Genomic DNA, 14,755 nt, shown 5'->3' with positions numbered 1-14,755 from the left:
AGTTACCCGAAAAGCATTCCCGGGACCTGGTCCCGCTGCTCTCCCGGGAGCGACCGGAGCTGCCCTCAGGAGCCCCCTCGGTTTTCCCGCCTCCCCCTCCCTGCGGCGGCGGCGCGCGCCGGCGCCCCCGGGGCGCTGGGGCGGGGCGAGGCAGGGGGCCGTGCCGCGCGCCGTGCGTCACGTGACACACCCCCTTGCGTCCCCTCCCGCGAGCCCGGCCCCGCCCCCGCCGCTCCGCCCCCGCCGCGCCCCGGGCGCCGATTGGCCGCGGGCCGACAATGCGCGAGCCAGCGCCCCCGCCCCGCCCCCCGCCGGCTTCACCCCGGCAGCCACGCGCCGCCGGCCGCGAGCTGCCCGTGCGCTGCCGGCGCGGCCGTTACGGGGAGCGGAGCGGGCGCTGAGGGGTCCCATGGCCGCGTCCGAGCGCACGGCGCTGGGGCCGCTGGTGGGAGCCATCGATCAGGGCACCAGCTCCACCCGCTTCCTGGTGAGCACAGCGCGGCGATCGGGGCGGCACCGGGGGCAGGCGGCGCCCCCGCGGCCTGAGTGGAGCCGCGGCTTCCGCGCCTTTATTCCCCTACACCCCGGCGGGGGCCTCTGCCGTGCCCTTGGGGAAGGGCAGGGGAGCGGGCCCGCAGGGCCGGGCTGCGTGGTCCCGGCTGCTGCCTCCTGTCTCCCGGAGGAGCGGCGCTGCCCGGGCCGGGGGTGCCGGATCCGCCGCTGTCCCTCCGCCGCGGGGAGCGGTCTGGGGCACCAGCGGCTCTGGCTGCTGCTCCAGGCGACTGCGAGGTCCCGCTGTTTCGAGCAGGCTGCGTTTGCAATCTGTCGGGTTTTCAATCTGTCGGGTGTCTCACCCCGAGTGGAATCAAATGGACAAGGTCCTCGGGCACTGGGGAAATAGATCCGTGCGAGTTCGACGACTGCGATTAGCTGGTGTTCAAACAATGCGATGACTCTGCTGTGTTCCCCCCTAAAATCTACCCGGGGCCTGCTGGAGTGACTGCTGCAGTTCCAGCCCTAATGCCAGTGCATCCTGTGCACTGTCGGTGTTGAAGTGGCTGAACCTGCACACCTTGTGAAACACGGATTTGTTTAAACACTAGAGGAAGATATAAGGATGGGAGGATTCATATATTAATTATCTATATATGACCCTTTAGTTGAAGGATCTAGCTATTTCTATATTATGCAATAGACTGTAACTAGTGTTGTTATGTATGAAAATTACTATAGATACTTTTTGCTTGCAAATGTCTACAAATATACTATCCCCATGTCAGTTAAGTCATGGTAGTTTGACTTAATTAAATCTCAGTGACAATTTCCTCCATGGAAGTGGAATAGAGATAATTACTAGATAAAAATGTTGTCAAATGAGCAAAGTGTTAATTGGGAAGGTGAATGTTTTGGTTTGTCCTTGCTTTTTTTTTAATGCTTCCCTCACATGAAACATTCCTTCATGAAGCAGAAGACTAGAATATCTTCTTGACCTATGTTACCATTATTACTCAATATCACGACCTTCATGCGATTGTCAAATGACAAAACACAGATCTGGGGGTGGAGAGAAACTCCAAACTGACAAATGACACCAGTGGGCTGTCTTGGATGCCAGTCAGGAGTCCTTTTTGGGAACAAACTTGAAGAAGATCCCTGTAACACATGAAGATAAATTCTATCTGCTTTCATGTATATGCCAAGTTAACTTTTTTCTTATCCTAAAAGGATAACAGTAGTAGAAGTAAAACTTAAGCTCTTTATACAAGTATTTTTACAAGTTCCTCTTAGAAGGAATTTCTTACACTAGACACATCCATCAATGGCATTTATGCAGTCAGGGAGATTTTGCCTGTCTACATGAGGATTCAGATGATTCCTAATTTTTCCAAGACTGACACTCTTCAAGTCTCTTCTTGTTTTTCAGTTTCTCTCAATTCATGTCAAAATACGGCATTGTCTTAAACTTGGCAGTGTGATCATGTCATTATGATAATAAAGTTACATGGGCTTGAGGAAATAAGATACATGATCACTGAATTAAATCAGAACATGGGGGAGAGGGGAAGAAGAGGGCAAAATGTGCAGAGATCTGCTACAGCTCACATCAGTCATTCAGATAACAACACATGTATCTGGAGAATTCTGTGCTGAAAGGGGATTGCTGCAGTTAGAAGAGATTTTGCCTTGAAATATTTTAAGCCAGAATGTAATGTATTGTTGTTTGTGCCCAAATTGTTTCCTTGGCTTTCTTATTACCTCTTGGTCTTTTGCTTTTAGTTGTTTTGGTTACACTTCTCACTGATCTCTCTACTTTTTGTTAATTTAAATGTAGTGTTTCCAAAGGTTTTTGTCTTCACCAAGTCACAAGTCAAAATCAACTTGCTGCTTACTTTGCACTTGTGTATTCAGTAGTTCAGTGCAACTGTTACCTAAAATTTTAAGTGGAAGACATATGATTTTTGACTGGGTTAAAGAGTTCTGGGTGAAAAACTGTCTGGTCCAATGGAGCCAAAGAGTAGTGTCAGCAGTTCAGAGTGTAAATTTACTATTACGGGTGGCAGATTTACCAATGGTGTTCCTTAGCAGTCAGTAGCAAGGGCTGATACTCCATAGTATTCTCATCTACAGCCATGGGGATGGGTTGGAATGTTCTCTCAGATGGGAGTGACTAGTTGACTGAAATTCCAGTTGGAGAAGGGGCCTGCCAGAATATTAATAAAGTTAAACGAAGTTTAGCACTTGGGACAGAATGCTAAGGAGCTGCTTAGTGAAAAAAGACACACTCCTGCTGGCCAGCAAGTCAAATATATGTGACCAAGACATCCTTGTGGTGGTGAACATAAGAAAAGTTCAAAAAGTAATTGTTACCATCTGTGTAGCACTTAGGAGGTGGCATCTGGAACACTGTGTCTGGTGTTGGACCCCACAGAGGATGAGAGAGTTTGAAGAACTGGATTTCATCCAGGCAAGGGGTCCCTGAAAGATCCCTGCACTGCAGCACAAGGCTGTGGAAGGAGGGTTTAGGAGATTGGGGGTTCTTTCCTCCCAAGAAAGGCTAAGGGGTGTCCTCAGCTATCTAACCACAGTTTGTGGAGAACACAGAACCAGCCTTTTCTCAGATGGGCACAGAAAAAGACAGTGGGCAGTGAACACAAGTTGCAGCAAGTGAAATTTCAAATAGCTGTGACAAAACAATGTTTCACTATGAGGGCTCTGGATCAGGGGCCAAGAAAGTGTGTGGAACTTCCCAACTTCCATCCTTGCAGATGCTTAGTTCCTGACTAGAAAAGACCCTGAACAGCTTGGTCTTAAATTTAGGCTTACCTGAGCAGCGATTTAGGCTAGGCAAACTCCTGAGATTCAGAGAAATTATCCTGTGCACAGACACAAGTTTTGAGTCTCCTGCTTCCTCTGTATGAACACAGAGGCTAAAGAAGCACCAGAACTCAGGTGCATTTCTGTTACTGTCACTCCTTATTTAGCCTTGCCTCTCACACAGCATGCATACAGTGGTAGTTCATGCTGTAGCTTTACTCTCCACAAACCCTATTTTGGATCTTTACTTTTATTAGCTACTTTTGTAAAATAAACTGTAATTATTTTTGAGATTCCAACTTTTCTGTTAAGTTGGGTTGAACCTGGAAAACAGATTCAGAGTTACCAGGGAAAGCACAGTGCTTCGAGTACCAGTGCAATTGTTTAAGGCTCATTTTCCTAAAGATATCAAGCAGGAAAATAAATTGGGTAGGCTAAACAAGTGTACCCAGATGACTGAATTCTGGCCAAGATGTTTCATTGAATATTTTCATCTAATACTTTCATCTATCATGTTCCATTTCATATTATTCAAGAATCATAAAAAAATACCCTATAGCTTCTTTTGTGAAAAGTCTTAGGATCAGAAGATAATGGCCAGCTGAACCATTGTTTGATTTCTTGAAAGATATTTTCTGGATAGTCTTTCTGTCATTTTATCCAGGAATAGCAAGAATTGAAATACACAGTGAAGTACCTATACGGTACTTTACGTTCTAGTTTTGTCAGTCAGCCACAGAACATTTTTTTCCACCTCTGTGAAATATTTCTTTCTTCCTTTACTTTTCTCTAGAAGAAACATTCAAATAAAGCTATATCACACTGCAAGCATTCTTTTCAATAAACAAAAACTGATTTTAAGGTAAGGAAGACATTCATACCCACTGAGCTTTCTCTTCAGAGGGGAAACCATTTTACCCCTCTACTGAAGTAACATGACCTTTTGGGAAAGAAAAAAACTTGATTTTATAACTAGCAAGAAGGGTTAAAAATACTGTAAATACAGTTTTTCCCCTCACTCTTATCACTTAAAATACAGTGTAGTTTTACTGTAAAGCCCATAATTGTAAGCACCTTCTAGATGATGGAGGGACATCTGTTCATCATGAGCCTTCCAAGAAAGATAATTTCTAGGAGACTTGTTAAACTGTACTTATTAATAAATTCTGACTGCCTGCTACTCATAGTTAAGTACTAAAGAGGGAATTATTGTTTTTCTGTTATCCTTTTCCCAGCTGGGTTGATTTCAATGAAATTTCAGAACTCCAGCTCTGAGCTTGTTTGGCTGCAGAGCCGTGGCTGTTCCAGCTTGACAGAAACTCATGAAGATACAGCATAGAATCACAGAAGTAGCTTTTCTGCAGTTACATGACAAAGCTTGAGAGATATGAAGAGTTACTTCTAAAATCTGTTTTCATTATTGTCTTTTCAGCTGTGCAGCTTCTTGCATTGCTTCCATGAACCTCATATTAATGGCCATTCCTTGAAAATTGCTACAACTGATTGATATGAATTCTTTTCCACTAAAATAACAAAACATGAATGTAATACACAATGATATGTAACAATATGTAACTGCACCCCTTCATGTGGTGTGATGTATTATATTAAAGACCCTATAAAAAGCTTGAATTAAGTGATCAGCCCTTGTGCCTCTCTGCTTGTTCACATACAGCATACCTATGTAGGTCTTCCTTCTCTACAGTCCTGACACTCAAGGCTCAAGCTCTAATTCTTTGTTGGGAGTAGAGGAAGGATGTTATTTATTCCTTTTCTTTAATCTCTCACTAGAGAATTCAGTACATATCTGGTGGCTTTCACTTTCATCTCTGTTCAAGACAACTGTACATGTCCAAATAGCCTAGACAATTCTTTGTGACTACTGCTGATAAAATTAGGGCAAAACTGACTTTGCCTTTCCCCCCGCCACACACAACAACTGAGAGATCAGTAGCATAAACAGGAATCAGTTCTTAATGGAGGATTGAAAGCCTCTAGTCCCAACAATTTACAAAACATACACTTCAAACCTGTTTCAACAGGGATGTATTGACCTTATCTGAATTATTCACACTTACTCTCACTTATTTTTCTATCTCTCCACTGTCAAACAGGGACTGTATAGGGAATTTTTTTTACAGCAGTAGTGGTTTTTTGGAAGGAGTGCGAAAGGAAGGCTTTGAGGTCCCATTTGTTCTATTTATTCCCTACATTATTTATCATTTTGTGGGTTTAAATTTAGTGACTTTCACATTTGGCATCTTTTCACATATCAGAATTCTGTTTATGAGTGTAGAATCACGGAGTCATAGAATGATTTGGGTGAGAAGGGACCTTAAAGATTACCTAGTTTCACCCCCCACCATGGGCAGGGACAGCTTCTACTAGACCAGGGTGCACAGGGCCCCATCCAACCTGGCCTCAAACAGGGATTGCTCCCAGTGATAGTTTTTAATCCCTTGCCCTGAATAACAGGGGCTCTCTACTGCTTTTGTTGAGAATGTCAGAAGCTTGCAGGTTTGTTTGTGATGCATTAGCAAAGTATGTTTGCCTATTCTACTCTATGGACATGAAAATATCTGTGCATTTATTGTGTTATTGCTTCTGTTGAAAATGTATTGTTGTCACAATTTATTGCTGTGTCTGCAAGTCACACAATCCACGTTCACTTGATGACTTTGTCTAATTGAATCTGACTTTCTGCTTCCAGTAGGAATCCTTTGCATTGTCTTCTGTTTCAAGAAATACTGAATGATTAATGATGAATGATTACCACATGATAATTAACATTGTTAGTATGTCAGATATATACATACATGTTAAATAAAAAATCTTCTGTCCTTCTGTCTTTATTCTAAAAACCTAGTAAATGTGAATGTGCTTTTGGCAGAAAGGCAATTTCAGGTAAAAAAATCTTGCTGCATACATGCAAAACAGCCTCTCCTATTAACTGTGTTGTGTAGCATTTTAAGACCTATATCCCATTATGCAAGTTCCTTCCAAATGTGTAGTACTCACAGAGCTTTCTCTTTTATTAGGATAGATTCATGTCAAGCCTGAGCTGGTGGATGAAACACAGATAAGTAAATATAGTAAAAAGAATTCAGTGATGCTCTTTCTATGCAACCTTTCCAACTGATAGCAGAAAAGAATGATCATGTACCTTTTTAAGGCTTCTGTTCTGGGCAGTCGAGCTTTCAGTGTTTTCCAGAGTTTGTGCTGTTTTCATTCTTGGAGGTTTTCAAGACCTGCCTAGAAAAGTTCTGAGCAACATGATCTAATGTCATTGCTGGTCCTGCTTTGAGCAGGAGGTTGTACTAGAGATGTCTCAAGGTCTCTCTCAGCCTGAATTATTCTGCAATTCTAATATATAAGTAGAATGTTTCTAAACTTCAAAGTTTCACTCTAAAGATACACTTTAAGGTTCCAAAGAAACTGGAGAATCAGAACTTCATCTCCTTTTTGTCAGAATTGTTCTAATAGTTTCAAAGTGTACTGTCTAAATGATACCAAGAGTTTGTGGATTAAAAAGTTTAAGAGAAATTCCTAAAACTTGTGGAACGAGAAGAGAGCATTAACAAGGAAGTATAGAAAATATTCAGTTGTATCCTATAGGGTGGATGGCTATAACTGAATTTTGTTTCTTTAGCATGAGACTAGTTTCTAAATCTGGCTCACCTCTGCTTGTCATAAAAAGGTAGGATGGTGTGCCACTGACACGTTCTGCAGTTCACCTGAACCTGCTGTTAGATTTTACTTTCTAGGTCCCAGAATGTTCTTCACACAAAAGATTCTGCGTGGTCCTGGGGAGAAAGCCGTTCCCACAGGAATGCCACCACCCCAGCCAGGCACTCTGGCTTACTCAGTGTACACTTCAGTTGAATGTTTCACTGGGTGTCCCTCAGCTTGGCCTCAGCAGAGATTCCTTTTGGGAACAGGCTGCTGGTGCTTAATGAGGGTTGTTGTGCATTCTCGATGAGCTTCTACTGCAAGGCAGAACCTCTAAGAATACCCAATGCTAGAGTCCTCGTGATTCTCTACTCTGCTGGTTTTTATTGTAGTATATCCAAATTTAAGTTACTTTTCTACATGTTCTTCTCTTTTTAATGTGTTGTGTTGCTGCAGTGGCATTCTTTTCTTGTCAGATTGTTCATGAGCTCTGTACTTGTAGGGTTTTTTTAAACAAAATGGGTTTTGCCTAGGTACTTTCTTGTTCTTCAGTTTAGTCCCTTCTATGATTTGTCACAGATTTTCACTCTTCCTAAAAGTGAGCAAACCCAAGAAAACACACAGATAACCCAGCAATAGAGTGGCACAACAGGAGCTAAAGAGATGTTATTTTCAACAACAGTGGGTATTTTACTGAGAGCTATTCTAAAATGAATCCGGAGTTTAACTTCTATAACCACCACAAGAAAAAAATTGGTTCATTTCCAACCCACCAAGGAAATAAAAAAAAAGCAGTTTAAATTGACAGATTGACAGCAAAGTTTACCAAAATAATCTTTGCCTACCTTAGTTTTAAAAATGCATATATCTGAATCCTGGTTATATAGATATTGGTGTTGATGATAGAAAATTACTGTCCATTGTCACAGCACTGCATTTTTTCAAAAGAATAAATGTTAATTATTGTTGTTTAAACATCTGTGTTCATACAAAATTCCATTATGTAATTTATTTGCAGGTTTTTAATGCAAAAACAGCAGAGCTCTTGAGTCACCATCAAGTTGAAATAAAGCAAGAATTCCCTAGAGAAGGGTATGATTTTTTTTTATTTTTTCATTTGTGTACATTTTGGTAGAGCTTATATATTTTTATCTGAGTCATCAAAACTGAAGCTGCTTAATAATTCTTAGTAGCACAGTATCTGCTGTAAAAGACTGGGCAGAAAAAATGGCATAAAATAGCTCCCACTTGGTGTCCAGAATGTGCCCTGAGTTACAGAAGCTAAAAGTACTTAGTGTTTTGCTCTGATCACTCATTTACATACATAACATCTAAACTTTGAAGTTGAAAACTTAAGTTTAAATGAGACTTAACATCTCATTTGAGGTGACAAAGCTGGTAATTTTTACAGCTGAACCACAGTTTTCAGCTTGGTCCATAGAAATATCTTAGTTTGTTCTCTGAGGTTTTGTTTGTTTATTCCTAACTGACCTACCATTTGCTGCCAATGCCCTCTGTATAGAATAAAACAAAACAAAATTCTTTGTTTTCTGCAGATGGTTTTGGGGGTTTTTTTTGTGAAAAGACAGCTTACAGTTTACAAAGGGTTTGAAATTCCTTTTACTTTTTGTAGGTATGTAAAACATGTTTTGTAGCTATAATTGTGTTAAAATGCTCAGCTTGTTTTTCAGACTAGTATTCTTTTTTTAATGTTATTTTTTATTAACTGGTGTTTACTGTTTGTTAAAGATGGGTGGAACAAGATCCAAAGGAAATATTAAACTCTGTCTATGAATGTGTGGAAAAGACCTGTGAGAAAATGAAACAACTGAACATAAACATCGGTAACATAAGAGGTACTTATGGGTAGAGGGCTTTAACATGCTCATGGTTGAGCAATTCAGATACCATAGTTTTTAAGTTAATAAATAGAAAGGTGGCAGCATGTGCCAGCCTCAAACAAAATGTTAAATTGTATTTGAAAGCATTTTTTGGGGGAGGAATAATGAGAAAATAAGTCCCTTGTGTATATTAGCAATGCAGAATCTACAAAGTAGACTTAGCCTAAGCTTGTAAAATCACAGAGACAGGCAATGAAGAAATTCTGAAATTTAATTTAGGACTTTAATTCAGGAAAGCTGTTTTCCCTGTTAGTGTTGTTGCTGTCTCAGTTTGTGGCCGAAAAAGAGAGAGGTTTATAGCATATAGGTTAATCAGCAAAGATCAGTTCTTAGAAGTAATATTTCTAGATTATACCTTGAAAAAGTTGGAAGCTTTTTATTTCCCATTTACTTTCCTCTTCTCCTTACCTGTTCCTCCCTCCTCTCCACCTCTCCATTCCCTCCCTCACCCCCCCCCCCCCAAAAGGGGAAAACAAACCTTCTGAAAAGGATACTTTCTATTTTGTCCTGAAGCCATTGGAGTCACCAATCAGAGAGAAACAACAGTGGTTTGGGACAAGACAACTGGAGAACCTCTTTATAATGCTATTGGTAACTATGATACTTTCTAAATATGTAATATCATAATATGAGCATGTTGTGGAAAAAATGCTTTTGTATTTTCCTGTGCAGATCTGGTTGTGGCCTAGCCTAGTAATTTCTTGGATTTTTTGATATCTGTGTTGTAAGATGTGTGTTTGTATATACACCAGTGCAGTTTAAAAATGCGTATTCCATCAAAATTATTACTTAATAAATCACTTTATTGGTTTTCAAAAAAAAAAACCCCAATGTTCCTGTGGGGGTCCTGGCACAAAATGCTCTGACTTGCACCCAAAGACTTCCTTGGAAATTTTCAGTATGCTGTTGATTTAACTTTAAAGGAAAATCACGTTAAGGAGGCTTAATGAATACTTATTGATGACTTAATGAATACTTATTAATACTCAGAGTTTTATTTTTGACTTACCTTAGCTTTTCAGATATTGTCAGCTGAAAAATGCTAATTGTCTAGAATTGGTTTTTTAGGTCATGTCAAGTGCCAGGTATAGTTTGGCATAGTATGACTGTAAAACCAGGACTCTTCTATAGTCAAATATATGTAGTTAACAGCTTTGTCTTAAAACCAGCTGTGCCTTGATAGCTCCAATGTAGTCTTTTAGCTGAGATTTTACATAGAAATAGTAAATAATCAACCTGCTATATGTTTTAGTCACACTCATCTGCTGCAAAGTAGCATTAGTCACTTGCTTATATTCTGATAAAGTATATGTCCTATTTGTGGTAAATCCTGTTTGTTTCTCAAATCGTTTGTTCTTCTAAATCAAATGAATTTATGTAACCATTTTTAATTTTTACAACAGTACCTTTAAAATACAATGGCAATACAATATTCTTTCAACTACATGAAAAGATAAAAAGAGACAGGAATTTACTGGAAAGAGCTGTGGTTTCATAGAAGCAAGCTGAACATGTCATTTTTTTGTGTATTAAATCACTTGATCAGTATATTTTATTCATGTTTTAGTGTGGCTTGACCTGAGAACCCAGTCAACAGTTGAACGTCTTCTTAAAAGAATTCCAGGAAAAAACAAAACTTTTTCTAAGGTAAGAGATATTCCAGAACATTTAAATGCTAGCTGCTGCAATTTATTTTTTTTTTTTTGTTATATGTGTTAAAAAATCCCCCAAACAAAGTCATCTGTAGTTTCTAGTCTCTTCTTAGCCTGTCAAATAATAAAAAATGTGCCTAAGACACCAATCTGAGACTAGAAAATTTTTTATTTCCTTAAAATAAATGGTTAACAGTCCTTTAATTTCTCACTAGAGAAGTTAAATCAGTAATAGTGAGACCTAATCCAGTGGTATCTAGCCAATATTAAGGAAACATTACACACAAAAATTGAGATCAAGTAGAAAAAAACTGGGAAATAACTTACTGGTATGAAATGTATTATGCATTCTCATGCCTTAATATTGAAATTATTGCATCCAGTCTGAGAACTAGGAAGATGATTCATAAAGAGCAAATTCATTCTTTTTTTGTGAGCAAATATATAACGATTTGGAAACTAATTGCTTGCAAAAAGGTGTTACAATTGTTTGATTAATATTGTTCTTACTGATTGTATAAGTATTATGTATTTTTAATACGTTTTCCTATAGGCAGGAAACAGATGTCAAAAAGTATATAAACTTACTTGATTTTCAGGTTCTAGTAGAATACAAATTTCATCTTTCCTGTGTTGTCCTGCTTATTTTTGTTGTTGTTACTTATTGTCTAGTGATACAGAGATATCCTAGATAAGACAGGCCTTCTGCAAACAACTTTTTCCACATAAATGATCTTTGAACTGCATTTAGATCAGCTTTGATCTTTGTCCATTATTCCACTGGTCATTTGATTTTGATGTTTTCAGACTTGTGTGTTGTGTGCTTAATACTTATTTAAATAACAAATTTGTGTAATTTCTCTGAGTTTTGTGGGGGTTTTTTTTCCCTTTACTATCACCATTTTTATATATAACTACAGTATTTAGGGGAAAGATACTTGCATGGTGTTTAAATGATTTTTTTTTTTTTAATTTTACAGTTTAAGACTGGTCTTCCACTTAGCACTTATTTTAGTGCAGTGAAACTTCGGTGGCTTTTGGATAATGTGGAAGAGATTAGGAAAGCTGTTGAGGATCGAAGAGCTATGTTTGGGACTATTGATTCATGGCTTATATGGGTGTGTATTTTTGAGTTTATTATCACTCTTTTTACAATCAATTTCCATATCATGCAAGTCTCCGTGCATGTTGTACACGATGCCCACTGATGACACAATGATGTCAATACAAGCCACTAAAGAAATTCCATTAAAGTTCCTTGCAAGATGAACTTTTACTGTCTCTGTACCAGTGTATTTTTGTCTAGATGCTTATGTGTAGTTTACCATTAAAGGCTGCTGTAAAATTTTGCTCACACTTTCAGAAAAACCTTGGACTTTAGAAAGATGTATTCGGCCTGCCTCTTGGTTGTTGCAGAAATACCAGAGTTCCGAGTCCCAAGCTGAAAACTTTGTGATTTTGAATTTTTTTTTGTAATTTGTTGAAGTAAACCTATATCTCTCCTTGACAAATGCTGTTATTTTTTTGTTCAGAGTTTGACAGGTGGAAAGAATGGAGGCATTCACTGTACAGATGTCACCAATGCCAGTAGAACGATGTTGTTCAACATTCATTCCTTGGAATGGGATCCTGAGCTCTGCAAGTAAGCTCAGTTTTTCAGTAATACTGTTATTTAAATAGTTTCTAACTCTTTTAAAAGTAAGACTCTCTTATCCGAACTAGGATCAGCAGGTACTGTTCTATTTACTGTTGAAATTAATGACTAAGATTCATTGTTCTCCAGATGTCCAATTTACAACGGTCTGGATTAACTAAAAGTAGCAGAATCTTTCTGTAGGTGAAGGCCTGGTTTATGGAAACAATTTAGCTCAGTTGGTTAGGGCATGATACTGATAATGCCCAGGTTGTGGGTTCAATCCATGTACAGGCCATTCACTTGAGAGTTTGACTCAGTGATCCTTGTGGGTCCCTTCCAACTCAGAATATTGTGATTTAAGTTTCTTTGTTACTTAATCAAATTTGTAAGGCAGCTAGAATGATAGTGTCTGTATTTTAAATTTGAATTTATTAACAAGTGTATTATTAAGATATTGTTTGAAGAAGAATGAAATTTCCGTGTAAAAGAGTTGGATATGTCCTCAAAAATTGAAATATATGCTGTTTTACTCCAAAATTCAGTGTCCACTGTAACAAGTGGAAAAACACATATCTATAGATTAAAACCTAGAAAAAAAGTTCCTTTTATAATTTTTTTTTTTCTTTATAGCTTAAACTTTTTTAAGGAAATAAATGCAAAATGCTTTCTGGTTTAGCACTGAACATATAATATACATTATTTTTTGTTGTGCTCAGGTTCTTTGATATTCCTATGGAAATACTTCCAAACGTACGAAGCTCCTCTGAGGTTTATGGCCTGATGGTATGTTTTCCAGTATTTGTGTGAAATTAATCTTGTAAAAATATAACTGTATCCATTTGGATTTGACAGATTCTATAGATTAGGACTAATGGCTTTTTCTAGACCAGTATTGTTTGATTTATGATTGATATGCAGTTACCTACTGTTATATAATATTATAGGAAGTTGAGTATTTGATTACTTTAATGCAGCACCAACTCTTCTGACACAGTTGCATCTAATTAATGAACTTCAAGATTGGATAAACTGGATGTTGTGATTTTTGCATTCTTTTTCCTGGTAATTTGAGCTATTGTTAAATAAAAATACACGCATTTTGTAGTGAAGACAAGTTACAAGATTTTTTTTTTTTTAAATAGAACTCTAAATTCCCTGAAATGTAAATATTTTTGCTGATGTGTTAATGGAAATGCCACTAGAAGTCATCGCTGATGTTAATTTATGTGATCAGATAAGAGTGAATTGTATTAAGCTGAATGAGCAAGGTAAATGGAAAAAGATACTGCCTGACCACCAGAACAGAATTGCTCATCACTTTAAATGTGAACTTCTGTTTCTCTTCCCCTTTCTTTCCATTTTTTTTTCTTTTTCTTCCTTTTGCTGGCTGTAGAAAATCTGTCCTAGCCGGGTGAGTAGAGGCTTCCATTAGGCTGACCACGTATCTTACCCATTCTGCTCAGATGCTGTGCATTTTCATTGGTTTAAGGATTAGTAAAAGTGCACTTCCTAGACCAATAAATTTGCTGTGTGTTTCCAAATCTGAGATAATACAATTAGAGTTCATGCCAAATTATTTCTAAAATGTTATCTCAATGTATGTGTTTGTCTTAATTTCCACACTGTTGAATATTTCTTTTTATAGTGAGCTAAAAAATACAGTTACTGGCTAATAAATGTTAGCTATAACATCTTATAAATGAGAAAACCTGTCCATTCTGTCTAAAAATACTAATTCTATGGTACCGAAACATGAGATTCATGCAGAGTTTTTTAGTGCATTTATAAACACAGTTATCTTAAATCCAGTTAATTGAAATGACCATTAAAGAAAAAGAAATTCAGATTGGAAATACACTTGCATGGCTTTACTGAAAATGCATTTTCACAATTGCACAAAGAAACAATTTAAAGAAACAAGTAGGAATTGTCAGGAAATGGTTAAATAATTTAAAAAAATTTTCAGGATACCCTCACGAAGTTTGCACATGACACTGAGTTGGGCAGAAATGCTGATCTGCTGGAGGGCAGGAAGGCTCTGCAGACGAACAGGCTGGAGCAATGGGCTGAGACCAATTGTATGAGGTTCAACAAGGCCAAGTGCTGGGTTCTGCTGTTGGGTCACAACAACCCCAGGCAGAGCTACAGGCTGGTTGAAGAGTGACTGGAAAGGTGCCTGGAGGAAAAGGGCCTGTGGGTGCTGGTCAACAGCAGCTGAACATGAGCCAGCTGTGCCCAGAGAGCCAGGAAGACCAAAGGTACCTGGCCTGGATCAGCAGCAGTGTGGCAGAAGGACCAGGGCAGTGACTGCCACCCTGTGCTCAGCACTGGTGAGGCCACACCTCAAATCCTGTGTCCAGTTTTGGGCTGCTCACTACAAGAAAAGCATTGAGAAGCTGGAGCAAGTCCAGAGAAGGGCAATGGAGCTGGGGAAGGGTCTGGAACACAGGTTTGATGAGGAGCAGCTGAGGGAGATGGGGGTGTTCATCCTGGAGAAAAAGAGGCTCAGAGGGAACCTTACCACTCTCTACAACTCTCTGAAAGAAAGTTGTGGCCGGGGGGGGTTGGTCTCTTCTCCCAGG

At 39.1% G+C, this 14,755-nt stretch overlaps 1 protein-coding gene across 5 annotated transcripts in view; it reads left to right on the top strand.

Annotated features, from left to right (window-relative positions):
- The first annotated feature begins 326 nt into the window (after nucleotides 1-326).
- GK (glycerol kinase) overlaps nucleotides 327-14,755 on the top strand; it is a 34,944-nt gene continuing 20,515 nt past the window's right edge. For 2 of the 5 annotated variants that reach the window (XM_069033852.1, XM_069033604.1), the window contains exons 1-9: nucleotides 327-487; nucleotides 8,003-8,076; nucleotides 8,734-8,840; nucleotides 9,399-9,476; nucleotides 10,453-10,532; nucleotides 11,518-11,655; nucleotides 12,070-12,179; nucleotides 12,890-12,956; nucleotides 13,567-13,584. In XM_069033852.1, coding sequence (XP_068889953.1) covers nucleotides 410-487; nucleotides 8,003-8,076; nucleotides 8,734-8,840; nucleotides 9,399-9,476; nucleotides 10,453-10,532; nucleotides 11,518-11,655; nucleotides 12,070-12,179; nucleotides 12,890-12,956; nucleotides 13,567-13,584 — 750 coding nt within the window. In that variant the 5' untranslated portion in view covers nucleotides 327-409. Of the gene's footprint in view, nucleotides 488-6,353; nucleotides 6,399-8,002; nucleotides 8,077-8,733; nucleotides 8,841-9,398; nucleotides 9,477-10,452; nucleotides 10,533-11,517; nucleotides 11,656-12,069; nucleotides 12,180-12,889; nucleotides 12,957-13,566; nucleotides 13,585-14,755 lie in introns of all 5 variants that reach the window. The other 3 variants (XM_069033690.1, XM_069033771.1, XM_069033941.1) reach the window with 2 other exon arrangements.

The sequence above is a fragment of the Aphelocoma coerulescens genome, chromosome 1 (assembly GCF_041296385.1).
Source record: "Aphelocoma coerulescens isolate FSJ_1873_10779 chromosome 1, UR_Acoe_1.0, whole genome shotgun sequence".
Classification (NCBI taxonomy): Eukaryota; Metazoa; Chordata; class Aves; order Passeriformes; family Corvidae; genus Aphelocoma; species Aphelocoma coerulescens.
The sequence above is the reverse complement of the archived record's forward strand: the minus strand, read 5'-3'. Positions and strand labels throughout refer to the sequence as shown.